The sequence below is a fragment of the Centrocercus urophasianus genome, unplaced genomic scaffold, assembly GCF_019232065.1.
Source record: "Centrocercus urophasianus isolate 14NV4802_14NV808 unplaced genomic scaffold, USGS_Curo_1.0 seq_30, whole genome shotgun sequence".
In the NCBI taxonomy this organism is placed as follows: Eukaryota; Metazoa; Chordata; class Aves; order Galliformes; family Phasianidae; genus Centrocercus; species Centrocercus urophasianus.
In genome coordinates, this window is record NW_024884867.1 from 6,125,573 (window position 1) to 6,153,334 (window position 27,762).

General features: G+C 41.1%; 1 protein-coding gene across 1 annotated transcript; it reads right to left on the reverse strand.

Annotated features, from left to right (window-relative positions):
• Positions 1-3,202: 3,202 nt before the first annotated feature.
• PTPN11 (protein tyrosine phosphatase non-receptor type 11) lies at positions 3,203-27,640 on the reverse strand. Its single transcript, XM_042828998.1, has 16 exons — positions 27,492-27,640; positions 23,112-23,234; positions 21,831-22,025; positions 20,551-20,743; positions 19,657-19,773; positions 19,081-19,194; positions 15,519-15,615; positions 14,875-14,954; positions 14,584-14,742; positions 12,867-12,998; positions 11,996-12,150; positions 11,493-11,560; positions 10,951-11,102; positions 8,081-8,193; positions 7,803-7,902; positions 3,203-6,696 (listed from the first exon to the last, which is right to left on the reverse strand). The coding sequence occupies exons 1-15, from the start codon at positions 27,503-27,505 to the stop codon at positions 7,833-7,835; spliced, it is 1,782 nt and encodes a 593-aa protein (XP_042684932.1). The 5' UTR covers positions 27,506-27,640; the 3' UTR covers positions 3,203-6,696; positions 7,803-7,832.
• Between the last annotated feature and the right edge of the window lie 122 nt (positions 27,641-27,762).

Genomic DNA, 27,762 nt, shown 5'->3' on the forward strand with positions numbered 1-27,762 from the left:
CCTCCCTCATTTGCTGCCATTGAACCAAACAGGCTTTTCAACAGCAGCAGAGGCATGGAAGGGCCCTGCCTATGGTGGGGTTTCACCCTCAAGATCTATGTGCAAGCCCTAGACCTGCTCTGCATGCCAAACCGCCTGGAAGGACAGAGCCATTCCCTTTTTGAAAGGGCACTCACCCACTCTACAGCTATGAAATCTTAATCACAGAAGATGAAATGAGATCAAGCAGTTTGAAAAAGCCACTACTTACATGCTATTTCTCTCTGCTGTTTGCTATATGGCACTTCATATCCCTAAAGCTATCATTCATGATCGTAAACACACATGGAACTTTCACAGATCTATAAAATTGAAGATTACAGCCAGAATAAACAACCATAAACTAAGCTCAGACACGGCACTATTAAATAAAAAGGCCAGGAGGAATTGCAGCAATCTTCCAGCCTGATTTCCTGCAGAAGAGAGACTGGAGTGTTCCTCCCCCTCCTCTTTCACACACAATGACACAAATAAGGAAACTGAGAAAAGCACCAGCATAAGAATCCAAGGCTGCTTCCTCCATTAGTAGCAAACATGCACATAGTCAAGAAGGACAGCAAGCTGTCAAGATGATGCACGCTAAAAATACAGCAGCCCCTCCAGTACTTTGAGGCACCCATTGGGAGATCTGGGCTCTTTTCAAATCGAGTGTTTTGATCTGTGAATTGTTATTCCAAGTCTTTCTCCAAGGGGAAAACAGGAAACAAAGCAAGAATCCTTTGAAGGTATCTTTCCTAAGCATTACGAAAGAAAAAGGAAGAAAAAAAAGGAAAGATACACATTTGATCCTCTGGCAACAATTCAGGGCAAAAGCAGATTTCAGACTTGAAGCACAAATGCTGTGCAATGGGCACAGAGGTGATTTCAAGTGAAGGGACTAAAACAAAAAGCTACACAGGGACATGGAAAGAGAACTGCCACCCTGAAAACAGAGCTCTGACTTGCATCGACTCTGTCAGAGATGCACTGGAAAAAAACATTTGCTTTGGAAACAGCCCATAGGTTGATTGAAGGACACCTTCATTTTTCCTCTGTGGCAGAATTTCACGACCCGCTCCGCTCTTCTTGCTACAGGATGAGAAGGGCAGCATGATGAATCGTCCTTTACAACAGAAGGCATGTTTCAGATTCACATAACCAACCACTAGCTGCACTGGAATTTATCCTGAAAAAGTCATCCAACGTTTCAAGGTTTTACAGTGATAAACTTGTCCTTGAACAATAGCCAGCCATCAAGGCTTGAATGAATATCAAGTGCTGAGAGCCACCTGTAAACAACAGCAATGTCAGGACAAGCTTCCAGCTCCATGATAACCTTACAACTGTTTTTGTCAGTCTTTGCTCTACATAATGCACCAGTGGCCAGCACATCTGGGCAACACACACTACCAGTGGGTAACCAGAAAGCACAGCTTGCAGGTACACAAAAACCTGCACACAGGCTAACATCCAGCTCAGGAGGGATGTGAACCTTCAGTACTCCATAACCATCTCCACTGATACTTACCTGCAAGAGGCAAGTGAAAATGCATTGCAGCAGCCTGGAAGGAAGCAGGAGGTGCTACGTTTCACCACATCACTACCACTTCTGGTATTTGTCAAAGTGCCCCCCCTCTGAAAGAGATTATCAAACCATTGCTATATCCAGAGATGGATGCAAACTGTTAGATACATTCATAAAAAAGTCTCACTTGAAGATAATCGCCTTAAAGCCAAGCTGCTCTACATAGCTACTGGCCTCATTTGAGTTCTGTTTGTATTTGATGCTGCAGAGGCCTTGACCACAGGGCTTTTCCTCCTCCTTGGCATTTCAGTAGATTATCTCTTTGCTTTGCCATCGCCTTGAGATTAAGCTTGTTTCACTACAAATTCAGCTGATATTTGCTCTGTGTTCAACCAGCATTGCTCACGCTGCCCCTGTTACGACACAGCATTTATTTCCTAAAAAGTTGCAGGATGGCTTATCTGCCTTCTCACCACTCAGCCCTTGTAAGTAGGATCAAGGGGAGCACTAATGCTCAGTGGAAATTTCACTGAATCAAAACCCCTCGTATCTGAGCAGAGCTGGCTGACTGCTCAGGCTGTCTGGTTTCTGGAAATCAGTGACAGCAGTGACATGCCTAGCGGGAACACTTCCAGTAGCTTTAAGGAAGAAAAAGCAGTATTACTGGACCTAAAATTAGACATAAAACACAATACTTAGGGGCACATATACATTCCTCTGCTCCTGACCAGAGAACAGGTAGAACATTACATTTTTGGAAGCGTCTAAGTGTTACAGGATCAGAAACATTGACAGCTTGTGAAGTATGGGAGCAGCAGCTGGCAGCAAGGAGCCTGAGGCACAGCACAGCTCCTTTGCAAAGCACCAGTCCCTCTTTTAAGTCACTGCCTGGTGCTGGCATACAAGGATCTCAGAAAACAGCACAGCCCCAAAGACAAATGTGCTCGAGATGAAAGACTGGGACAGAAAGAGCAGCAGGAGAGCAACAGCTTCCTTCCCCCTCATCCCTAGCAGAATAGCTTGTAGCCAAGAGAGAGCAGGATCGTCACTCCTTTCCTGCAAATCAATCTGATTGATTAGCACTAATATTCCCAGGTGGGCTAATTCCCACCTCAGCTTTATGGGTGTTCCATATCAAGTCAAAAACCAGCCACGAAATAACAAGGGGCAGCTTTCTAGAAGGAAAAGCAGGTTGGAGCAGAACAGACAAGCCATGCCCATGCACAGAGCCACAAGTAGCAGCACAGGCAGCACATGGACCTCTGGCCAATGCTAGGAACACAAGGACACATACTCACATGCATCATGCTTACTAGAAGCTGTGCTCCACTGGCTCTCAGGAAGGACAGCTGCTTTCTTCAACAGATCTCATGACCATAACTCAGAAACTATCATCTAAGCTTGAAGATGAGTGCCCATACACCATCAGTATTGCCTGGGAGCTGGAGAACAGAGTAACTGACAAGTCATCTTAAGAAAATTATGTTTTATTTCTCTTTTTTCTTTTCTTCCCTTTTTCTTTTAAGTTCTGTTGTTTACAGATATGCTTTTATTTCTGATAATATAGCTTTGCAGCAATAAAAATCACAATGCAACAGCAGAGCAGCCAAACTAAGACCCATAAATACCAGCACAGAAAACAATGGACAACCACCACTATTTCTATACATGAACTATTATTTTAATGTCACATTTTGACAATTGTAAATGGTCTACAGAATGTATATGGGCAAGAGGCAAGAAGCAAGGATTTTGAAACACTGAATGTATGATAAACAGCGCATTATCAACATTTACATGATTCACATCAAATTGATGACATCCTAAATGCATTCCTTTTAAAGGATAGAGATTTTTTTCAATAAAATATTACAATTTCATTTAATACTCTGGTACAATACTTCATACACTGCAGGAAAAAAAAATGCAAGGTCTACTCCACCTAATAAGATCCTTTTTCATTAGTTTTTAGTACTGTAATAAAAAAAATCACAATAAGGTCATAAATAAACAGGCTTGAAATTATTAATTACATGTTTCACTATTTCAAAGGGAAAAATTAAAAAATTTGAAATAATGACAAACCAAAAGCTGACAACACATCCTTGTACCAGCTGTGATTTTCTCCATCGTTACAATGAAAAAGGAAATGGGTTTTAGGGTTTCGTTAGCTGTATCCTGGTTAATTGTGTTTCAGACACATATCTTAAGAGGAAGAAGTAACAGTTTGGTCAGGATTAATAGGAGAACCAATCAGTCCTAACAACAGCTAGCTGAAATTAAAGTATGCTATGAAACATTCAGTGAAATGAAGTCTGCAGCAAATTCATGCTGGCATAAATCGTTGTGCCTTAGGATTGGGTTAAAGTTTCCTTTGTGGTATGAAGTCTTCCCTAACAGAATGCTTCAGAACTGCATCCCTTTTCTGTTCCACTGATTCAGCCACAGCTTGCAGATCAATGCACAAGATTTCTCTAAAAAAAACTCACTAGAAATACATGAAACCCACATATTCACTTATCTCCCCTAAACCAAAAGGACGTATCTCTTTCTTGCTTCATCCGTAATAAAAAACCACACATTGTGTAAAACAACTTTTTTAATGCTCCAAAAATGATCCCTCTCTTGCTCTTGCATGAAGGGCAGGCAGGTTTTCTCTTGCAAGGTTTCCCCTTTGGCATCCAGCATGGTCCAACACTCCAGTTAGAAGGTTAGAAGCACAGTATTTATTCCCAACCTTTTTGATTCTGCTTCTCCTCATCAACATTCTTCCACCGTTCACTCCTCAGGATTAATACACATTCTGGAGAAAGAATTCCTTGGCTCCAAGGAAAAAAAAGAAATCCTACAGTGGCAGCTTCTAAACAGCTAAAATGAGGTTGAAAGAGGCAACCTTATGTTGGCCACATAACTGATTGCTGCTTATAGAGGTCAATCTTTTAAGACATCACATTGACAGAGTTCAAAACAGAGTTCAGTCATTCAGGATCCTTCTCTGGTTTCTCTTGACTTTCACCATGACTTCGGCTTGGTACAGAACATGCATTCCACCTTGCTCTAATATATGAAGTGTAGAATTCATCTACCTCCTCCACACCAAGCTTTAAATAAATATTGAGACTGCCATCAATTGCTCTGTGCAAATACCAACACCTCGAGCTGATCTCTGTTCAGCAGGATGAAGCTGTACGCAGGGACAGGGAAGGAGGCAGGCAATGCAGAACAGATCTCGCTACCAGAGGAATAGGTTTCTCCCTCATCACGACAGAATTTCAGATGGAGAAGGGGAGTAAATATTATGATTAGACTATAAGGCTACGACATTAAAATGCATTATGGTATGCTGGTGACAGGAGTTCAAAAAAAAAAAAAAAAAGAAAAGAAAACCCAAAGCCTCAGAAGACAAAAAGGACAACAGGCAAAGTAACAAAATTCTGCTTAACATTAAAGAAGCACCTTCATTCAGTTCAAACAAAGTGTTCAAATATTTGATTTTGCTAAGCACTCTCAGGAAAAGGTAATGTAATCTCCCACTTAACCTTTCACAAAGCTGCATTAATTACATTCCAAGCTTTAGCATAATTTCACTAGTAAGGCCAATAATGCAATTTCATTGGCCCTGCACCATGCCTACAGCAAGTTGATGCAGTGCTCACCATCTGTATGCACTGAACAGAAATGGCAATAAATCCTTAACCATGAAGTCACAGAACTTCCCCAGGAACGCAGGGGAAGATGTTGGTAAGACACCACCAGAGCCTACTGTTAGGGACTGGTTTTGTCACTAGTGCACACAGCTTTAAGGGGAGCTTCTGGTCCAGGAAACAGGACAGAGCAAACCAAGTGAAGGAACCCAGTTACCTGGCAGCTCAACAGCAGCTCGGCGTTCTGTGGTCTCTCTCTAGAAGAGGGCTCCATTTCATTAACAACAATCAGAAGTGGTTTCAGATGAACATGATTTTTAATCTAATAGGAACAGCAATTTCAACGCAGCTCTGAAAGGCACTTCAGGTGGAATGGTAATAAACTCCTGTCTGATGAAACAAACCAGAACGAGCCTGCTGGCCTTGCTGTTCATTCTGCCCTTTTCAACCAAGGCAATTTCAGTGGATAACCAGCTTCCATGCACTGCTTTCCCCCACAAAACTTTAATTGAGCCACTTATTCTGTCCTAAGGTCTTACTAAAAACTAGAAGGCCCAGCAGCTTCCATCTCCCCAGGGGAAGGGAGAAGAGGCTTACCTTACAGTGAGCTAAGAGCCTGCATAGTGGGTTACTTGTTTCACTCTGTTTTTCACTATGCTGTTAAGGTGTCAGCATGCAAATTTTAAAATTCCTCAAACTCAGCACATCCAATCTCTTGCTTAATAGATGAACACAGACAAATGAACAGAGATAGTATCCTCACAAGAGGATTACATTAGGCCACCATGCCTTGGGAGAGATACAGTAAATTTCTATTTTGGGTAGAGAACACGTAAAAGAAGTTTCCTTTGATAAAGGCTATCTTACATAATTACTCAAAAATAGCTCAGTCAGCCACTCAGCTAAGTAGTAATCAAAGCTATCAGTCACCACAACAAGCACCTTCATATACTGCTCACCCTTACGGAACTCAGTCTGAGTTTGAAATGTATCAGGACTAATTTTACCACGTAGCTGATTCTACTCACACTGGTGATCCACAGTTTTCAATCAAGTATTGTTCCCATCATTATTTTACATTAGTCTAACAGATTTATATCTATATCACTGTTCTCCCACCACCTGTGACAAAAAAAAAACCCACAATGGCTCAAATGAAAACAAATGCACAAAACACCAAAACCGACTAATAGCCATATTATGAAACAAAAACACTATTTAAAAAAAAAACCACATGGATGACAATCCAACAGTTTGCTGGATTCAAAACTGACTCTACAAAGTAGTTGTCTACATTGTAGATAGGATTTCCTTTTATTTGGAAAATGAGCAATTGTAAATCAGGCATTGGAGAGAAGAGATATAAACAATCTTTAGATGGTCTTAAGTTTTGCCTACTGTTGAAGGATTAAAACCGTAAATTAAAAAGGTACCAAGCCTTCAGAGTTCAGCTTTCACGTGAAGCTTCTTCCATCTCTTTCTTGACCTTTTTAAAAACCATATTCATTTCTGGAAAAGAAATAAGAGCTATTTAGTACAAAATAACACAACAGTTTGTTCTTGTTCTGACATCATACAGAAGTGTATAATGACTCAAGACAGCCATAAACAACTGAAAATCTCAAATCTTGATTATAAGCTGTGCGGTAGTTTGGCATTAAAAGATGAGAACATGTATTTGAAATAGTGGACTAAGTGGGATACATCTATGCACGTACAGATAAGATTGTGGACTGAATGGATGAAGCATACATACAGCTACTGAGAGGGAAGGGGAAAATAGGATGTCTGAGGTCGTTAGAAGCATGGGGCAAAAGATGAAAGGCCTTAGGCTAGAATCCAGGAGAAGTAAATGACTACAGAAAGGACACCTTAAATTTGAAGCTGTTCTTTTGCTGCATTCACAGCCCATTAACCATGGTTAATAAACTTATCAGCCAATAACCAATATCTACTCAATTGACTGCATAAATCAAACCATAATTGCCATTTAAAATATAAAGAGAATCATAGTTTCCTCTTTCAGCAAAAGCAAGGATTTAATTTTACTAATATGAACACAGGACACTAACTTTGAAGACTATTTCTGTCTGACAGTAGTTTAAAACCTTTAGTAAAAGGCTAGCATATTAGATCAGTTTCACTGTTTTCCTCCTGTATCTGCTCACACCACACAGGCACAGCAGTAATCTTGCTCAATACATCTTCACTGAGGCTGAGCATTAGATTAAGTGTTCTTTTAATCTCTTTAGATGGACACAAATCCTTAGCATGGACCAGGAGCAAGGATCACTTAAAGACGTGGAGTTCAGGCTGCAGCTCCCACTCATCATACAGAACACCAGTCTCCTGAATAATAAAGACCTCCAACCTATGCCACTGTGAGTCAGGGGAAGAGGACAAACCACCACCAAGCTAATATTCTGTATTGCTTTGAGAGGGTAAATATAGCTGTAACTCAATCAAAATTAGCTTCTGAAACTTAAATTCCTCAAGGGTGGATGGATTACATGCATTTCAAGCATTAGAAAATGTTGTTATAGTCTGGTTTTATCCTATTTTATTCAAGCCCTATAACTCCAGGCTGCATATGCACAGTCACATAAAATACATACCTGCCTTTGCACTGAAGCCTGTACATCATCTCATCTGAAACTTTTCTGCTGTTGCATCAGCCCCACATTTTCATATACTCTAGCACTATCTTCCCTCATTCTGAAAAGAAGCAAGTATTTGCAGTCTGAGAAAACCAAGTTTGTACACTTAATAGTAATAGTTTAAGAGCAAAGTACCTGGCAAAAGTCCAAGCACAAGCTCTGTGGTAAGTCAATTCAAGATCACTGGAGATTAGCACCATTCAAAACTTGCACACTAGCAACAGAAACCAACTTACTCTGGACACGTTGGGGTTGGGGTACAGGGTGGAAGAGGGCTCTGATCCCCACTTGTCTGGTCCGATAAAGAATATTTAATGTTTGTGTATTCGTGACCTTTCCTCTTACTTTTCTGTGAAGCAAAACACAAGGAAAAGCCAGGTTTGAGCAACAAATAGGAAAAACTCATTGAAGGAATACGGAAATTACACAACTAACCAGATTAGATTTAGAAGGGTTTAGCTATGAACACCGAAGAGCTCAATTCCATAGATAACACACAATATGGGTAGGAACTAAAGCTTGGCTTTATTTGTTCTAAGACCTGAAAAGCCTCTTTTTTCAGCACTCCCCACCACCACCTCCAGCTGAACATACCAACCTTAAGAACCAGCACTCACACACAACCTTCGTCTCACTTGGCAGAAGAAACCACACTTCATTCTTTAACAGACAGCAGCAGCCAGTGCGCCTCCCACTGACCTTATTTCCATCTCAGAGATGTGGCCAAATGAGTAACAATCCTGTTTGCAAGATCTCTAATAAAATACCATCTTAGGCCATTCGATTTGATATAAAAAGAACCCAAGCTGTCATTTGTATTCTGCAACATATGTTACAAGCTGCAGCCAATTTTGCTGGCATTCATCTAAAGATACTGAAGGCTCCAGCAAACAAAGCTACACTAGGAAAGAGAGATATGGTTCTTCTTTGTTTCCAGGACAAACATTCACAACACATACACACACTGCAACCTACATTGAAATCAAAGCTTCACTTTAAAAACATTTACAGAACATAGGGTTTCTGTTTCATTTTGTTTTTTAAATGCTCCAACAAATACTACATAAGAGACCCGAGTCAATCTCACAGCAGAGATTGGCAGAATCCCTGAGGAAATCTGGCTGCTGAGTTTCCATTAACAAAGCTCTGCACTGCATTTTAAGTTGCAATTTTTCAAAGCAGTCTTCTGAGACTACAACTTTTTCTATTCTTCTGCAGAACTTCTTGCTCTCTCAACCTCCCACCTATTCCTTACAAACCCCTTCAACCATGAGTCCAAACCCACGGCCTGGAAGGCTGAAATTAAAAAGATTTGAACAAAATGCAAAAGTTCTGACTAGTGCATTTAACAGCATGATGAGTACAAACCCCCTTCCTGCCAATAATATTCTGAAGCACCAAATCAGAGGGTTTTTTAATTACTTTTTGTTTTTTTAAATCGCATAATGAATAGCAGTTTGAGGTGCAGATATTCTATACAGCAAAATTAAGAGGAATCAATCTGTTCTTCTATTACTTAAGCTGACTGGAATAGAAAAACCAAGATTAAGCACCTTCCTGGCTTCTCTTCTTTCAGTTTAATTCACTGCAATTATCCTTTCTAATTCATAATAATAGAGATGCAGCAGAAACAACTTGTTTCTTAGATGTAAAAGACTGTACACATCTCTGCAGGAAAGACATAGCAAAACAAATCCAATTTCCCCTTTTCCACACTTGCAGGATGACAGGCAATATCCAACACAACATTTAAGTCTAGGAACTCTTGAAGTTCTCAGCACTGCAATGCAGAAGGAACTGTTAGCAGAGAAGCCAGGGAATTTTTTTTTTTTCTGAGTATAAAGAACTCATCCCTATGCAAATGCATGCAGCTATGTGTACATACCCACTGCTTCAGCACAGCTGTAAGTGCTGCATGACATCACATCTTTATTTTTTCCTCCTGGATGCTACTTCCTATACTCAACACAAAGCATTGCTTTTATCTGAAAAGTATTATTCTGCTTTTTTGTGTCTGCCACTAGCCTTTGTAGGTCAAGACTTCACGATGTAAAGCAATGCTCTATTTCCAGTTTAGGAAAACTTTTATTCTCATGCCTCCTGAGCTAGTAATACCATAGAGGATGAAACAACTGATCACTGTAAGAGAAATGCACTGCTCCACTCAATATCAAAATACCATTCAAAACCACATTACAGCATTCTAGAAATTACAGATCCACTTTATAAATTGTGGCACAGAAAGAGACCATATTCAAAACCTGCTTGTGCAAACACACAGATGTGAGGGAGCTCTAAGGTGAAGTGAAACAACAAAGCCGGGAAAAAAAGTACACCTGAGGGATTTCATGTTCTTCACTTTGTGCCTAATCAGCATCAGAGCACAAAACAGCCATCCTGGGGAAAAGAATAAAGACTCTATCCTCTGCTGAACAGTGCATCTACGTTATGCTGGCAAATATAAAACCAGTTCTGTCACACTCCAAAGAAGCCAGAAGCCACACAAGAGAGCCAAGGCTGAGCTGGCACACCCTACCTCTAAAACAGGGCTTAAATCTCACACCAGGCACTGAGCTAACCATGAACACATGGCTCCCCACATCTGTCTGACAAACTGTGTGGGTTTATCTCCTGAGCAGCAAGGCAGCAGAAGATACTGAAATTCTGAAAAAAAGATAAGTCCCAGATGACCAGAAGTTAGGGCAGAGAATGAGAGCAACAGCGGACAGAAAGTTAGCTTTTATCACAAAACCATGCAGCTTTTGTGAAAGACTGCAGAATTTGAGTGCAAGAGAGTATTTGAACAGAAAGAATGAGGTGGGAGATCTTGTGATTGTCCCCATGTTCCAAAAGTTCTCATCACATAAATCACTCCTCTAGGTGGTTTTTGTTGGGTGATGTTCTGTAGGATCACTACATGCTTTACAATCCTTCAGATCAATATACCTCATTCCATAATTTAAGAATCCAAAACAGTATCTAACACTCAAATTTGATTACCATACTTGCAGTCAAGTCTCCAAGTCACAAGCAGCAAATGAGCAACTCTGCTCCCTGCTCCAGTGATGACATGATCCTACATAATTTATACTTCAGCTGAATATACCTGCTCCTCTTCAATTCTGCGCTGTAGCGTTTCAATGTAGTGCTGTACTGCCATGTAAATAAATCTGTACTGTGCTTCTGTTTGAACCATTCCTGACCGCTGCGATCTCACCATCTGGATGGTCTTTGGAACGTCAATATCACAGTCCACACCTATGAAATAAAAAAAACCCCATGAGATTGGGAGCAATAAAGTAAACTTTGCTTTCGGAGAGATTGGTCTCCTCAACGTACGGTGAGCAGACTGATGCCACAAATTCATGACAGACTTAACCAAATAATTAAAAACAAATATTAATAAAAATAAAGCAATCGGATTCTGGCTAATCCTCAGCTGAAAGTTTTCATCATCCTGATGTAGAGCAGGATTTCAGCACCTTAATTTTAAGTCAAGAGGAATGACCGAGTCCCTCTTATGCCAAACAAGTACTCACTCTGGAACAATACTAGAATCCCCCTGTCAACATTCTATTGTTTCTACTGTGATGCTCCTATGACCTGTGTCAATGTCCCAGCAGAAAACAAAAAGCTGAAGAGACCCACCTTTTTCTCTGATTATGTCAATAAGAATATCAATCACAATGAAAGTTCCTGTTCGTCCAATCCCAGCACTGTGAAAAGAAAAATAATCATTTTTGCTCTGAGTAGGCATGAAAACACTAAGTTAGGAGTCCAACACTAAGCAGTATTAGATTTCCAGACTACAGCTAAAGACAAACCAAACTACACAGACAACAGAAAACAGAGGCCTAAATTTTCACAGAGACAGAAGTAGAAGTTGCAACAGTGTTTTGTTTCTTGGTGATTATTAACAACCTTGGATCAGACACAACTGAAAGATCAAATGTTTCCTTGCCTTATTCAAATCGAAAACAAAAATTCATACATTAAAAATGAGGAGTGATATCTCATTCACATGAGGTGGGATGGTAGACCAGTGATCCCAAGCAATGGTCCAAGCATGATCCCCAGCAATGCATCAGTAGATGTAAAAAAGAAGAACCAACAGAATTCCACAGAAGCAGAGGCACAGTGCATCACTGTACCTGCAATGGACCACAACTGGTCCTGCGTCAGAAATGCTTTCTTGCTTATGGTGCACCTCCTCGAGAAAGTCCAGTACACCACCAGGGTCACTTGGGACTCCATGATCAGGCCAAGTTCTGAAATGATATTGCCAGACTGTTCTCTCTGTGTTCCCCTAGAAGGAAGATATCAACACGTGAAAAAACGCTTCTGAACAAAATCCAGCTAAGAGCATTACTTCAGAAAGTTGAGTCAGATCAGAAGGCAGCATACCCAACCTTCTGCTCAGCACAGCACCACAACTCATTTAAAGAAGGAAAGTTGTCTTCTTGGCCTGACAAGTCAATCACACTACCTGCTCCCACTGTTCCCTATTTTTCTCATTGAGCTGTTTCCAGTATTTCCATCTTCGCTTTCAGAAGCTGGGGAAGAGCTCTGTTTCTTAACAACAAAGTGCTGTTCCCACACTAATTCACTGCTTCCGTCCCCATCTTACATGTCTTCACTTAAGAGCTCTTTCTAGATTCTGGACTGCCATACAACCAGTTCCTTCTAGTACAACCACCTCCACGAAAGGGCAGATAAATGCTTAGCTAGGCTAAAGTATGATTACTTAAAAGCACTTTCATGCTTCTTTCCAAACTTCCTCAAAGCTCTGTAGTCATGCATCTTCTGCCAAAAAAGAGCTCAGGTATAAGAATCTTCAATTAGCCCAAGGACAAAGAGAAAGATGTATGGAGCTAAAGCTGGAACTTCAAAGAAGGAGTCAAGGCTCAATTTATTAATCTCTTAGAGCTCTTATTGATTGCCCAGAAAGAGCCTTTCTGCAATTTTTTTTTTTTAATTTATTTGCAACCTAGATTAAAAGCACAGAGTTATTAACATACTTACTTGCCCAACTTTAGAAAGCTTAAGTTCTCTTAGTGTGTAGTCATGTGCTGCACTCTCCTTAACATTCCTCACACGCATAACACCATACTCCTTTAGGGAATATTCATCAGGCCAGTACTTGACACACTTACTCTGCAAGATTCAAAACAAACAAGCAAGATTTTAAAGAGTAATCCACACAAAGGCTGCTTCGTGAACACTTTTCAGAAGTTTTCATTTGTGAGTACATTGAAGACACCAGATAACACATTAAACACATTAAACACATGTGAAGGGAAAGTTTCTTTTCCCTATATCGAATAGGGAGTTATTTCAGAAAGAGGTAGCTGCAATCTCTCCTTTCAGTTGCTTTTAGGATTTTCATACCAGTTTTGCCTCAATAGTTTCAAAGCCCTGGAATTGAAATGCAGTTACCAATACCTCCACCCAACTGCTGTTTCAAAATACGAAGAATTTTCAGGGGAATGCTTCAGCTTTATGTGATGTTCTACAGCCAATACCTAATGGGCTGCAAAGCAAATGCAAGTCAAAGATATAAGTCATTTTTAACAGGAATGCACCTTGGACATTTGCTTTCTCATTGCTTAGAATCAGAGAAGAAAGGGCTAACATAGCTCTAATTCAACCACCAAACCTACACAGAACTGTACCCTGTGACAGGGGCCTGATGTATCTGTGGCTTTGATATCTAGAGCTTTCAGCATGCTGCTTCTCTCTGAAGTTTATCTTTGTCCAGGGATATATCCCACGCACTGAAGGATGGGTTAACCTATTACTACTTTCATTTGGTTCCTGCAACAGCAGCTCCTGTCTGCCTTGTGAATGCAAGTCCACACAGAATCAGATGAGAAATGTAATGGGTAGATAGATGCAGCTTCCAGCAACAGCAAACAAACCAAACCTCAAATACAGTAGAAAAGTATTTCTTATTTGCAGTGCCTAGTGCAGATTTACAATACAGGAACAAGGGAAGATTCTTCTGCCAACAAAAGATTCAGTATGAGATGCTCTGCTGTAGTTACTTCCACCCTTCTTTCCCTATCATGTTATCAGTTATTATCCCTATCAATATCAGTTATCAGATATTAAAGCATTCTACATAGCCAGAGCACACACCAAAAAAAGTATTCAACTCTTCCAAAGGAACTCTATAATTTCTCTCTTCCAAGAAAAAAAAAAAGATGTAAGACAAAGGTCACTGAAAAAGTGATTTTTATGTGGACATACTCATGTAGACTTGCAGTTTTTACTTAGGAAGCAATATCCTCTGAATTCATTCTCATTCTAATAACATCCCATAATTTGTTTCTTTTATGAAGTCCACACAAACTCGGTAAACTAAAATAAAATGGCTATACTGTTGCTTCATGAACAGGGAATTTACCCCTTCAAGTAGGCAGAACGTTTGTCTGCAGCACCTAGCTTTCCACTGTCTCATTCTCTGGGTATTCTCACAATGCAATGATTCACATTCAGTAGCTAGAATTAGACAATCCTTACAAAAGGGAGGCCTTGTGATACAATAGGAGTGCGTCCTCAATTCCCACAGGCATCAATTAAGAAAGAACATTCAGCACCTTACAGAATTAAGCAGCGAGTTTCCTAAGACCACGATGGCACGACGCATTTCAGCATGGGAGTCAATACAACCAAGTCAGACCATTCACGCACACAGATGTCATGACTTCTCCAGAGACCAGCTTAAGTTTATTTTTACCTTTCCTCTTTCAACTTCTTTTGTTGTCATAACAATAACTCGAGAATTCTCCTGGAACACCATCCTCCAAAAATCATTCACTGTATTCTGCAGGCAACCTTGAGTAGCAATGTAGCTTTTTTTTGGCTTTGAGTTGTTGCACTTGGTTTCAAACTCAGGCTAGAGACAAAAACAATTTAAGAAATGGTGACAAACGCTCATTTTTAGAAGACTAACTTAGATTTAAAAGAGTAAGTTAAAAAGTAAGCAAAGGTTGTGCCTACAAGACTCATTTAGGTGGGGCATACTTACCATAATAATATTAGCATTGATATAGTCTGAAACAGGCTCATTTGGATCACCATCATGCAGAACAACTCTGGTATGATCAACTGGAAGAATATATTTATATGTCAAGCAGCTGCATGGTACAATTGTAAGCATACAGCTATTTTTAAGTATTCAACCAACAGGTACTTTCTTACTGCTACTAGAAACTGCTACATTGTGAAACTCTGCAAATCACTGCTAGAACACCCAACCCTTTTCCTGTTTCTGTTAAAACAAGTTTCCAGTTCACAACAAAGATCACAAAGCAAGTGTTTATCTAAATCAACACAAATGGTCTCAAACTCTGCTGGGTTTGCACTATGCAGTTTTGTACCACAGATTAATCCTCTTAAGTGTAAGCATTCCAGTTTGCCAAATAAAAGCATCATATCCCTAAACTGTTTAGTGAAAGCTGAAGATAAATATTTCAGAATCAAAATATCTGCATCTATAGTGGATAAATGTTTGAACTGGAAGCTGTATGGAACTAATATTGACAACATAAAGGAAGGGCTTACCACTACAGAGAAGAAAAAGCATACTGTTGTTTAATTAACCCTGTCTTTACCATCTAAAATAGCAAAGCACAGAAGAGTAATGGGCTTACATAAGAAATCAGTACTTACAGGGTAAAATGTTTTTGTATCTATTTTTGTTCTTGTTCTCTTGACGCTGACCTTCTTTACGGCTATAGAGAAGTTTGCATTCTTGCTGCTGTAAAGTCTGCAGAAAAACAGCACAAATAACTGGTGTCAGTAAGAGCACAAAAAAGACAAAGACTATCATCATTATTATCGTGATCCTTCCCTCGTTAAAATAATGACACTTGATTATAATACCAATCAGCAGTCAGAGAGAGTTCCTGGGTTTCTTCACTCTAACTACAATACAGCATTGCTTTCAAGGTATGAAAAGGCACTGACACAAACACAGGAACACCAGTGACAGGATTCTCTACCTGAGCTGTACTGGATTTCTCTAGGTCTTACTAGCTTTATTCCCTTCCTTCAGCTATTACCAATCCATAGCAGTGCTGCTGGAAAGTCCCAAAACCACATCCCTGAAATCCTGCAGGCTGCAGCCAGATCATCTCTAGGCAGCCAAAGGGAAGGAAGGAGCTTACAGAAAGCCCACCAAAGCACACCAACACAAGCAGCTGTCTCAGTTTCAAGGAGTGAAAAGTCCTTCAGCTGTTAGAAGCAGAATATTAAGATATTCTTTTCTATTCCCTTAAAACCACAATAGGATGAGAATATTCAAAACACACAGATGGCATTAGAAAGCTAGAAAGCCAATTAGCACTGAGTGCAACAACAGTACTTTGCAATTTGTGCTTTACTCTTCATAGAAAAGTAGCTAACCTTCTAAGTGAATCCTTTTCACAGACACAGGTGCTACGAAGCTGGCTGACAAATAAGGGTAGGCCAGTACACCTGGGAGCAAAACATGACTCCCTTTCTCCTATTGAAACAAGGCCATTTCACTAATTCACATCCAAACATATTTTGCTCAGATTTCTCACATTACCATGCTGGTGGATCGGGGAGGTGTTAGGTAACTACCTACATGGTTCTCCATAAATCATCCTAGTGCAGAAGCAGTAAATCTGCATGGGGATTTCTCTCGTTGGCAAGGCCCTAATTTCTCAGTGTCTGGTTCCCAATTAATAACGACAGGGACAACAGTAATTCCATACCTCATAGCAGTAGTGCTTAGTAGCAAATCCACGTACTTGCAATGAAGCCAAAGGGAGCAGAATCTCAATGGTTTTGCTCCAAGTTTTAATCTCAAAAGCAGTATCAGTCTGCCCAAAAGAAACACTCTGGCTTTGGAAGCTGCTCTCTTCTCTAACACCACCTTAATATTCCTTCACAGATTACTTTTACTTTAAAGCTCAGGCATGTCAGACACATTTGCACACTTCTATTTCAGTCTGTGTTATCATTACCACCTCCACTTAGTGACCTTGGACAGTTAAGCTCATCCTAAAGACAGGGAATCCAAAGAACAAAAGCAGCACAGAACTGTGAGGTTTCATGTACATAATGCACAGCAAGTATGCACCCATAAAGCATTTGTTTGCAGTAAGCTCAACTCTTGTCATAATGCAGAAGTCTTTTGACTGCCATTATCACAGAGCACCTCTGTATAATATTAACACTTCTGAGTCTCTGCAAAGTGAAAAGCCAAGCAAAGAGCCAAAAGCTAAACTTTGCTAGCAGGTTAAAAAAAAAATGGAAGTAATTGTGTTGAAACTAACTTCAAACATCTTTATTTCACACGGTTAATGGTTACTGCTTTGAGCATCCCTAAGGAAAGATCCACAAGTACAAAGACTTCTAACAAGCTCATTACAAGAGGTACACAACGCAACAATAAATTAGGTACAGAGTCCTCAATTTCTCTGTACCATTCAAGCACAAAGCTCCTCAGTCACTTTCCAGAAGCAGAAGTGTTACAAAGACTGTCAACATTTCTGTCTGACGCTTAACAGGACAAGAGGCATTCTTCAATATGCCTAAAGACAAGTAATTTACAGCTACCATCTGGACTGCCAAAGCACAACAGGGCATGAAGAGCTCCACAGACAGACTGGAGATTGCCCCCTGCCTCCTCCCACCAGGACTGGCAGCCGCAGCTTACCTGAGACGAATGAGAAAACATGGCATTAAAACTGCAGTGTTCAGGCTAAGAACAACTCTGCAGTCCTTGGTCAAGGCCAGATATTAAGGTGAGAAAGAAGAGGAAGTTTAATACTCTGTTTACGATTACCACCCCTACCAGCTGTGATCTCACTATCCTACATTCCACCAAATTCCTACAGAAATTTGTTATATCTTTGTAAAATTCAATGATTCTTCATGGTTTTATTTTTCAACTCCCACTAAAAGTCTCAGAACAGACTGCAGAGCTAATGAGCGTGTCTGACCATAAATGAGTTTCTTCAAGAATGGTGCTCTGCAAATCCATCAATTTTCAAGAAGTTCCTCAAAATAGCATCACACAGCCAAAATCAGCTTCTTTGTCAAAGATCTGGGATCACAAGACTTTCCAGTTTCCTGTTGCCATCTGCTGGTACAGTCCTACAATTCACTCTGAAGTGAGTGATACAAGTCTCTTCATTATAATAAAGTAATGACCAAAACTTTTGGCCGTGATCATCACGCGCACACAGTTTTTAAGTCAATCCAGTTGTCAGAAAAATGTTAGGATGCAGCAGCCAGAGATGGAAACAAAGAAAAGAATCTGCTTACCCTTGGAAGGCCTCAAATATGCAGCCATATCCAGCAAGATCCTCTTGCCTCCACTGCCAACCCTATCTGGGCAGGAGTGGATCCTGGCTTCACCCCTTCAAGTCACTCAGCTGCTCTGCATCCACCTGAGCTCCCCTGGGTTGGCCCTGCCTTCCCACCAGGTGCTCAATCACTGGTTCAAGCCATGACTTGCATTTCTACTACACTAGACTCAACTAATCTGAGGCCTGCCTCTTCACAATAGTTTTAAGATCCCTCAAAAGTGGCTACCAAAGGAGCCACAAACTCAAGTGCAATAGCACATATGGACTGAGAAATCCCACTGCCTCTTAATCACAACAGAGTACAACTCAGAACATCCCACTGGGTGAAGCAACAGAAAGCATGGCCTAGTTCCCTTCATATGCAAAGCACACTTACGTGTTCCAACTGTATCAGATACTGCTATTGTATTGCTTCCCAATCACAACAGGTTACAAATAGTCAACATAGTCAACAGAGGCTAGGAATCAGGCTTTTGCCTCCAGAAATAAAAATCCAGCCTAAAGACCTCCCCCTGCACTCATGGAGAAAAGGGTCCCAGGACTGAGTCCAACTGATTGTCCTGGTGGGGTAGATGTGGTGCCAGTTGTAGGAAGGCTCCCTCATGATGGGAAGGATAACAGGAGGAAATGCATTTAGGTCAGAATGAACAACAGAATGTAATTACCTCTCAGTTAGGAAAAAGGAAAAATATCTGAATCATTTTATTAACAGACGCAGGAATGGAACTGTTTTAACACATTATTACCTGACACAGGAGAAAGGAGCAAAAGCTGGGATCTGAAGTGATTGAAGCAAAGCCAAGCTATTGTCAGGAAGGCAGTAACAAACCTCTTAGAAGTACTACAGAGATTCAATACCATAACATAACATTGGAAATACAATGAGGTACCTCAAATTCTTCCCAGAAGCCCTGCTTGACTTTATCTGTAGTCTCTGCTAGCTTGCTTAGCTCTCGCACTCTGCTTTCAATCTCTGCAGCATTAATACGGGTGGTATTCAGGGGCTAGGAAAAACAAAATAAAGGTGACAACTAAAAAGACAGTTAAAAACACAAATTCCCTACACTAAGTTTACATTACACAGGCAATTCTAAGATCCAGGACTTCACCATTTACACATTCTAGGGGAAGTGAGGGAAGAAAGGAAGGGAGTAAGGAACAAATGCTTTTGGTTTCACAGTTGTTCTTAATAACTTGTTTCATCTGTGAACTAGCCTTGCAATCCCTATGGATCATAATGAAGTTACAAGAAATTCTACATGCATTACAAAGTCTATTCTTTACCAGCAGCACAAGATTATCCCAGTTTAGACTTACGTGATTTTATCAACCAGTTTCATGAAGTTTCCTTCATTTTCACATTTCAAAAGTTATGATGTCACACAGAACACACAGAAAAGCCCACTCTTCCCCAACAATATACATTGAAATTAATGAAGTTAGTGGTGTTTTCTCCATTCACTCACCTGCTTGAGTTGCAATACTGTGCCCAAAGTTTCTACCATAGGGTTCTTCTTATAATGCTCTACTAGGTCTGTCAGAGAGTCAAACTTCTCCCCTCCACCAACATCATATTTTAGATCCTTAAAAACAGATTGTCAGTCATCAAAACAAAATAACTTCATCAAGTCTGCACTGATATAACATTTAGACTACACAACATAAGAGAAATTTTTCAAACTACACATAGAAAAATCCAGTAGAACTCTTCTGCTAGTAGATGGTAGACAACAAGAAACACACATTATGGAGGACAACATCCTCTTCTCTGTCTCTAAACTGTTTCCTCCTACTACATTTTAGTTTTTATACAGCTGTAACAATTACAGTTTTACATAACAAAAACAAAAGTCACAGATTTCAGTATTGAGCAAGCCACTGTTATGCACAAAAATATTTAAAGACCATAACTTAAGTACATAAATATTGAAATGATGGACCACTCTATATTAATATTTAAAGTGTTCTTTACATTAAATACTCAGGCTTGTTTACACTCTGTTGATCACTCTCAGGTGAGACTTTATGAAATAACAGGAGCAACAGACATACATGGACAGGTCTCTATTTGTCCAATTACTCCTGTCCTGATATCATCCATACAGCAGACAGCATCTCACTTAAGGTTCACAAACATTAAAAGCTCCATCAGCAAAAGGCTTTAAGACAGACTTCTGATGCAATCAGAAGCAAATCTATTCCATTTGATCAGCCAGATGACATATATCACACATACGTTACCACAGGAAAAAGTGGAAATACATTCATGTCTTTAGCAAAGTGCAGAAAGGCCCTCTTGTTAGAATAAGCCCTCTGCACACAGCAGCAGTACTGTTAAAGAAGCTCCTGCTTCATCATACCTGGCAGTGAATCATGACATGTGTCACTTTAGATTTCCCATCATTACTCTCTCCTTTATCATCTCCCGTCCGGACAGAAAGAACAAAGTCCCCAGGGTGGCTCTGACTCTCACGCACGAGAAAGCTTCCATGTTTTCCTTTTTCTGTTAACAGTTTTTCAGCTTCTCTTCCAGAGAGATGCCCGTGAAACCACCTTTAAATGAAGACAGCACTCTAATAGTCATTCCAGCCATGGTTGAATCCGCTTGGTATAACAAGTTATTACAAAGGGAAACCCTAAAATGGACACTGAACAAGTCCCAGACTACAGAAAGGTTCATAGTTTATAATAAACTGTTGGAAGCGTACGTGTACATAAACACGAGCAACTGCAGGAACACTTCAAAGCAGGCACTTCCACAAGCCCTGAAATTTGCATTTTATGCAAGTTTCAAACAAAGCTTTCATTTGGATCCTGTACAGCAGTACAAATGAATCCCCTGAAGTCCAATAAATACAAGTTCATACAGCAACTTTCTCCTCAGCACAGGCATTTACTCTTGGTCTGTTAGCTTCGTGAGGGTTTCCCAATAATGCTCTGGGAACTCAGTACCTTTAAGACCCTACTCTTCCATCACATTAGGAACTGAGCAGGATAAATCACATAAATGCAAGAATTCTCCCCACAGCCATTAAATACAAGCCACACTGAGGCATGAGGGAGCTTGTTTCATATCTTCCTTATCTGAGGATAAACTGACATCTACTGGCCAGAGATATTTCCGTCATGCACAGACATCCTCAGCATGGCAGAAGTTTCAGATGCTCCTTATTAGCCATGCTCATAAAACCATCAGTTTGAGCAGTTTAAGGATTTACTTTCTTAAATATATGTATATTAAATATATATATTAAATATATATACATTTGTGGGAAAAAAATGTATAAAATTGCACACAAATATTACTGCAAGGAATTCCAAGGCACTACAGATTCAGAGATCACTAAGAGAAATTCTATAAATCATTCTCCCACTAAAAATCAAGGGAACTCTGCCCTCTTTTCCAGTATTCTATCATGCCAGGAAGAAAGCTTCAAGATCTATTTTGTTCAGCACAAATTATTTTACTTCTAACCACATTTATTGAGTCAACTTCGCAAGTAATCTCACTGAATTCAGGGGGGATTAACTTTAGTATGATAGTGACTACCCTCCCACCAAATAGAAGCAGATCCTATGGGGATGGCATGCACTTATTAAGAAGCACATGGATAGTGAGGTTTTCACCACCATTTCTGACCTTTCCGAAGTAGGATCAGCACAGTTCAGTGGATATTTCAACTCTATCACATCTCCATTCTTTTCTTTGAGCTGCCCATGATGCTCCATGTAATACTGGACTAACTCAGCCAACGTAGCAAACTTCTCTCCTCCATAGAGGTCATAGTAGTCTCCTGTGTTCTGGATCTTGATGTGGGTGACAGCTCCAGTTCGCCTAATGTTTGAAACAAAGGAAGAAACCATGTAAGTCAGCTGATTTCCAATAAACCACTCTTATACTCAGTTCTGTTTTCACAGTTGGAGAAATCCAGACTTTTGCATCACTTTCCAAATGAAATATGGCAGAACAGTTGATCTAGTGCATATTTCTGCAATGTATTTCAGCCACATCTTGGTGGCTTGCAAGAAGGGGGAGGGGCTGCCCAACAGTTTGTAACTGTTAATAATAAGAAAAAAATAACAATAATTCTGTGGCAAAGGAATTCCCTAAGCCAGAGCAAGCTCCAGGGTCCTGCAGTCTGCAACAGAAATTCTCTGGATCCCCCAGAATTGCACTCACAAGCACAAGGGGTGGAAGGGTGAGGAAAGAACTCAGCTTTTGCAGGACACCCATCAGAGCTTGTTTGCTGCTTTTGCTGGACTTTCACACTAATTTCTAGAATCTCTCTTTTAATAAAATGTAAACCATTTAGTCCTGGAGTTTCTTGTATTAACAAAGCACAGCTCCCTGAAAGAGGCCCCGTCTGTTAAACAGGGCCCATTATCACAAAGGTATCCCAGTAGTACCACTCTTATCACCAAACCCACTTTTCCTTTTTCCTTTATCTACTTCCTCTTGCTCTCTTTTCCTTGTCCCTACCACTACATATGCACTGACAGTGGGATAAGTGTTACAAAAGGTCTGGTTTGGAACAACACCACAGCTGACCTTAAAGACTTGCTGATTTTTTCCTATAAGAAAAAAGTCAGGACAGCATTTCCTTGCAGGTGTTTGATCAGCAATTCAGATAACCTCTGCTACTTTCAAATGGTTATCAAATACATTTTTAAAGGGCATACAGTAATACAATTATTAATTTACTTCTGCTTCCCCTTAACTTCTCTATCTTTACAATATCCCCAAACTGCAGATTCCCCAAGTTGGGTAAAGATACTTGAGAACTTCTTCAGGGGAAACAGAGAGAAGGGCAGAGATCCGTGCATTATTTCATCTCTTACAAACAGTTAATTTACGACTCTTTCTCCAAAGAACAGCACGCAATGAACACCTTGGGAAGAAAGACAGAACATTTAAACATACCTAACAGAGAGTGTGAAGTCTCCAGGGTTACTTTTGCTGGGCCGTGCCAGGAAGCTGCCATCAACTCCTCTTGTTAACAGTAGATTTTCTGCCTCCACCCCAGTAATATTTGGATGAAACCATCTACATGAGGTTAAAAATAAAGAGAACAAGTAAATAGAAGAGTCTCATTTTCAAAGTTAATCTATGCGACAGAACTAAACAGAACTACACAGCTGCTGCAAAGACAGGGCTGAATTTTGCTCAAAATTCAGTAAGAATTTCTACTTAAAATGTATAAATTGCACTTTTTATATTGCATTGCTGTTTTCTATATTGGTAAGAGATTCCTTGCAAGTCAAAGAGTTATACTACACACATCCAGACTGCAGTGCTATCAAAGGAAGGTACACAACAGAAACACAGATGGAATAGTGTGTTTTTCATTCGCTGGAAGACAAGACAAAGACACTGAAAAACAAGCAGGGAAAATACTTAAACCATCCAAAGCGCTATCAGACAACATTTTAAAGGTTGAAATTTCAACTGAACCTCATCCTTGAGCATACAGGATGACCACCAGCCAAGAAGGGTCTCCACTTGAGGACGACCTGCTCAGCTACCCAGGTTCCTTCCACCCCCAAGGGCACAGGGTGCTGACTGCTGCCAGACACCAGTTTGCCACTCTGCCTTCTGAATACCATCGGCAATTTCTCACCCAAACGTACCACGCTTAAATACAAGCATCAAGGAACCCCATATTGATATTCACCACCCACGAGTGGCCTAATGAGTGACTAATATAGTGCCCTGCCAAAGGAGAGCTGTATATGGTCTACATCTCAGAAGCTCGGTGTCCCCACCTATGGCACTGGCTTATTCTTAGCCGTTCAGTTAACGCAGCTGCGATTCCTCTTATCTGTAGTTGAGGGATTTTATTGCTCTCCTACACAACTGTAAGAGCTCAACAAACTGTAAGCTGCACCTCTGTTGTAGGTGAGAGGACTTCTTATTGAGGATGATAGAGTGGCTTAGGTTGGAGGAAACTTTAAAGATCATCTACTTCCAACCCCCTGCCATGGAACGGTTGCGGAGCAAGGCGCGATTTCAGGCAACAAACTGTAGAATAAAAATAACTTGAAAAATCACCACATGGGCCAGAGATGCAAACACAGCAACTCACAACTGCTTCAGGGCTTTGGCTGGACTTTTGTTTGGTGATTCAATTATCTCCTTCACTCTGCAGCTCTGCTGTGAATCAGGCACTAGGCAGGGCACAGCAAAAAGGCACATCCACATCTGCACAAAGAACACGGGCAGCTCCTCTGTGCAGAGGGTTCTCAGCTGCTCCAAAGCAAAGCATTAGGGCAAGCAGCCTGCAACCAATCTCACTGCAGCTGTAAAAATGCCATGTCTAAAAAAATTACGCAGCACTTCTGATATTCAACATTTGACAGTAAATTGCTCTAACAGCAAATAGAGCATTTACCTAATTTTAGGGTTACGACTTCATTGCTTTGATTGGTTCAGCAATTCCTTCTATCATGACAAGCAGACAACATTCCTACCAAGCCCTTACCCAGCCTGTTCCATTCAGACACAGCATCTCACGCAAACATTCTGGGATTTTTAGAGATTCCAGAATATCCAAATGGGAATCAGGACTACCTATACTCAACTCCATTTCAGAAGTAAATGATTCCTCTTGTTAATCTTGCTTTTTAACTAATTAAGAATATCCTGCTTGCACCAAGAAAACCTGGTGAACACTGCTGTATCTCTAAGTGGAGATAAAGAAAATCAAACCTGCGCACCATGGGGCTTGAAAAGACACATTAAAAGCTTTTACAGCAAATGGATAAGAATCAATAAATCCTGCACTTATCTAATAGCCAACTGAAGGTCAAGAACAGTTCTCTTTCAGTGCGGTTATCAGAAGAAACGTTGCACAAGCATCAGTACCTGGGATTAATTGATCACTAAATAACAACTAAGGGAGATGGCAATATATTTACCACACTTCCAACCCTCAACATTATTACTTCCATTAGGGGGAAAGCAACAGCAATAGCATAGCAACATTGTGAACAGCTAATACGCAATTTCAATACACGTGGGATTCAAAAGATACCTTTGCTTGTCTCTAAATTTATGCCTATAAACATAAAAAAGGAGAAATTATTGGGACCAATCCTACAGATTTATTATACTTTGTCATTCCATGAAGTTTAATTCAATACCTTCTGTATCTCACTCTAAATCTCAGTGCACCTGGAAGTAACAGCATACGAGCTGTTCAAAACATGAAATACGCATAGGTACACTCCTACTCAAGATGGCAAAAAGTTACAAAGTATAGCAAAAGAAAAGCTACATCTGGGAGACTGAGGGCTTTATTGCACTTTATGTAACTTTTGTTCTAGCGGTAACTCGTTCTCCTGCTCTCTCATCCTTGTATTTTTGGCTTTGTGTAGGAAGATGCATTTGTCAGCCACCCCAAATAGAAAAATGGGGGTGTTAGTGATCTTGTTTAAACGGTTCCGGCCCGGTGATTGAGATCTCTTCATTTGAAGTGCTGCCATCACATGTGTGCTTTTGAACCTTGTGGCTGCATCCCTTCTAAAACGGGGGGAGAGAGCAAAGGGGGCTGCAGGCACAGCTATCAGTAACATAACCCCCATGGAGGACTTTCTCCTATGCTTCCTTTTATAGGGATGGAATGCATTTTAGACTTATTTTCTTCTTTCCTTTTCCAATCTCTATTATGAGCAGGTGCAGAGGCTATCCCAAGTGAAGGACATCACAGCCAAGAAGCACAACTAAGAAAACCAACACACATACGTGTAAACCCACACTCTAATTAAACCAACTGTGCCACTAAGCACAGAACACTCCATACAGCAATTCCACTTTGGGGGTTCAGCAGCAGTTCCAAGTCACTTGTTAGCTTACAGAAAGGTAAAAACATCAGCAGAAATGCAGTAGAACAGTTGGAGTCTCATTTACAAAAGCGAGGGATGTTAGCTAAGCAAGAAACCTTTTGCTGAAAACTGTGACATGGCAGAAAACACAGCACTGCTATTTTATCATTACTTTTTAAATAAGCATACAGTTGCATTTTGCACAGTGAAGAAAAAAGTCAGCAGAATCTGTGCTTCACAAGTCCAACACTGCCAGCAGACTTTTATCAAATTGAAGAGACAGAGGAAAGAAAAAAATCAATACATTTTTCCATGCAGTGACTGAGCTTTTCCAATCATCTTTTCAAGTGCAGGAGAGATAAAAATCAGCTTTGGGTCTCAGCATCTGTGGAGGTGGTGACTGGGAGCTTAGTTATTCCTATTTTTAGGCCCCAGCTTATATTTTTCAGTCTCAAATTAAAATACAAACTTCCCTGACAGCAGGAAGGCCCACAAGTGTTTCTGAAAGGCGCTGCACACCCGTCCCAGCGTGTAGGTGGGAGTAGGCACAAAACCCAACACGCTCTGCAGATCCCACACATACCTGAGATCTAAAAGCTGGGCTCAGCTACAGCCCAACTGAGAATCAACCAACCTCACTGCACCAAGGTAAGCAGAACAAGAGAGAGGATAACCTGGTGTTGAAAAACTTCATGGAATTGGAGAATGGCTTAGGCTAGAGGGAACCTTAAAACCCATCAAGTTGCAGCCGCCATGGGCTGGGTGCCCCCCAGCTCAGGCTACCCAGGGCTGGGTGCCCCCCAGCTCAGGCTACCCAGGGCCCATCCATGGCCTCAGGCACATTCAGGAATGGGGCACCACAGCTCTGGGCAGCACTGCCACAGCCTCACCACCCTATAGAGAATTTATTCCTAAATCGTTCAGCTTAAACCCATTCCCTTTTGCCCTACCACTATTACACAGGGTAAAAACCCACTCCCCCTGCTTATAACACCCCTCAAGCACTAGAAGGCTGCAATGAGATCTCCCCAGCACCTTCTCTAGACTGAGCAGCCCTCAGCCTTCCTTTGTAGGTGATGTGCTCCAGCCTGCCGAGCACCTCACAGCTCTCCTCTGGACCCACTCCAACAGCTCCACATCACTGCTATGCTGGCGGCCCCAGGTCTGGACACAGCACTCCTGGTGAGGCCTTACAAGCTCACAGCAGCCTCGCTCCACTACAGTTCCTCTACTCGAAGAGACGGTTCAATTTTATGAGCAGGCAGGTTAAACAATAAAAAGGAACACAACATCCACATTACTACACCAATTCTCTTTGAGAGCCACGTTTACCTTAACCCACAGAGGACAGCAGAAAGCAGACAAACACCGCATACAGAGAGTAGCATGAAAAAAGCCCTTCAGTCCAACACAGCGCCCTCTTCCCCGCCGCCCCCCCCCCCCCTCACGAACCCCAACGCCGGGCTCGCAGCCGCCTCACCTCCGCGATGTCATTTTGCCCAGCGGGTCGCGGCGCCCCCCACCGCCCCGCAGCCGGCCGCCGGTTCACATGTGGCTCTCAGCCCCCCTCAGCACAGCACAGTGCTCGCGGCCTACGGGCGCCCCGAGAGGAGCGCGAACAACTACGGCCTCAGAGCCCCGGAGCGCACGGAGCGCGGCGCGGCCCGCCTTGCGTCACCACTTACGTCATCACCGCGCGCCACTCCGCCTTATAGAAAGGGATCCTGGCCCACCCGGACTTTAATTCCCAG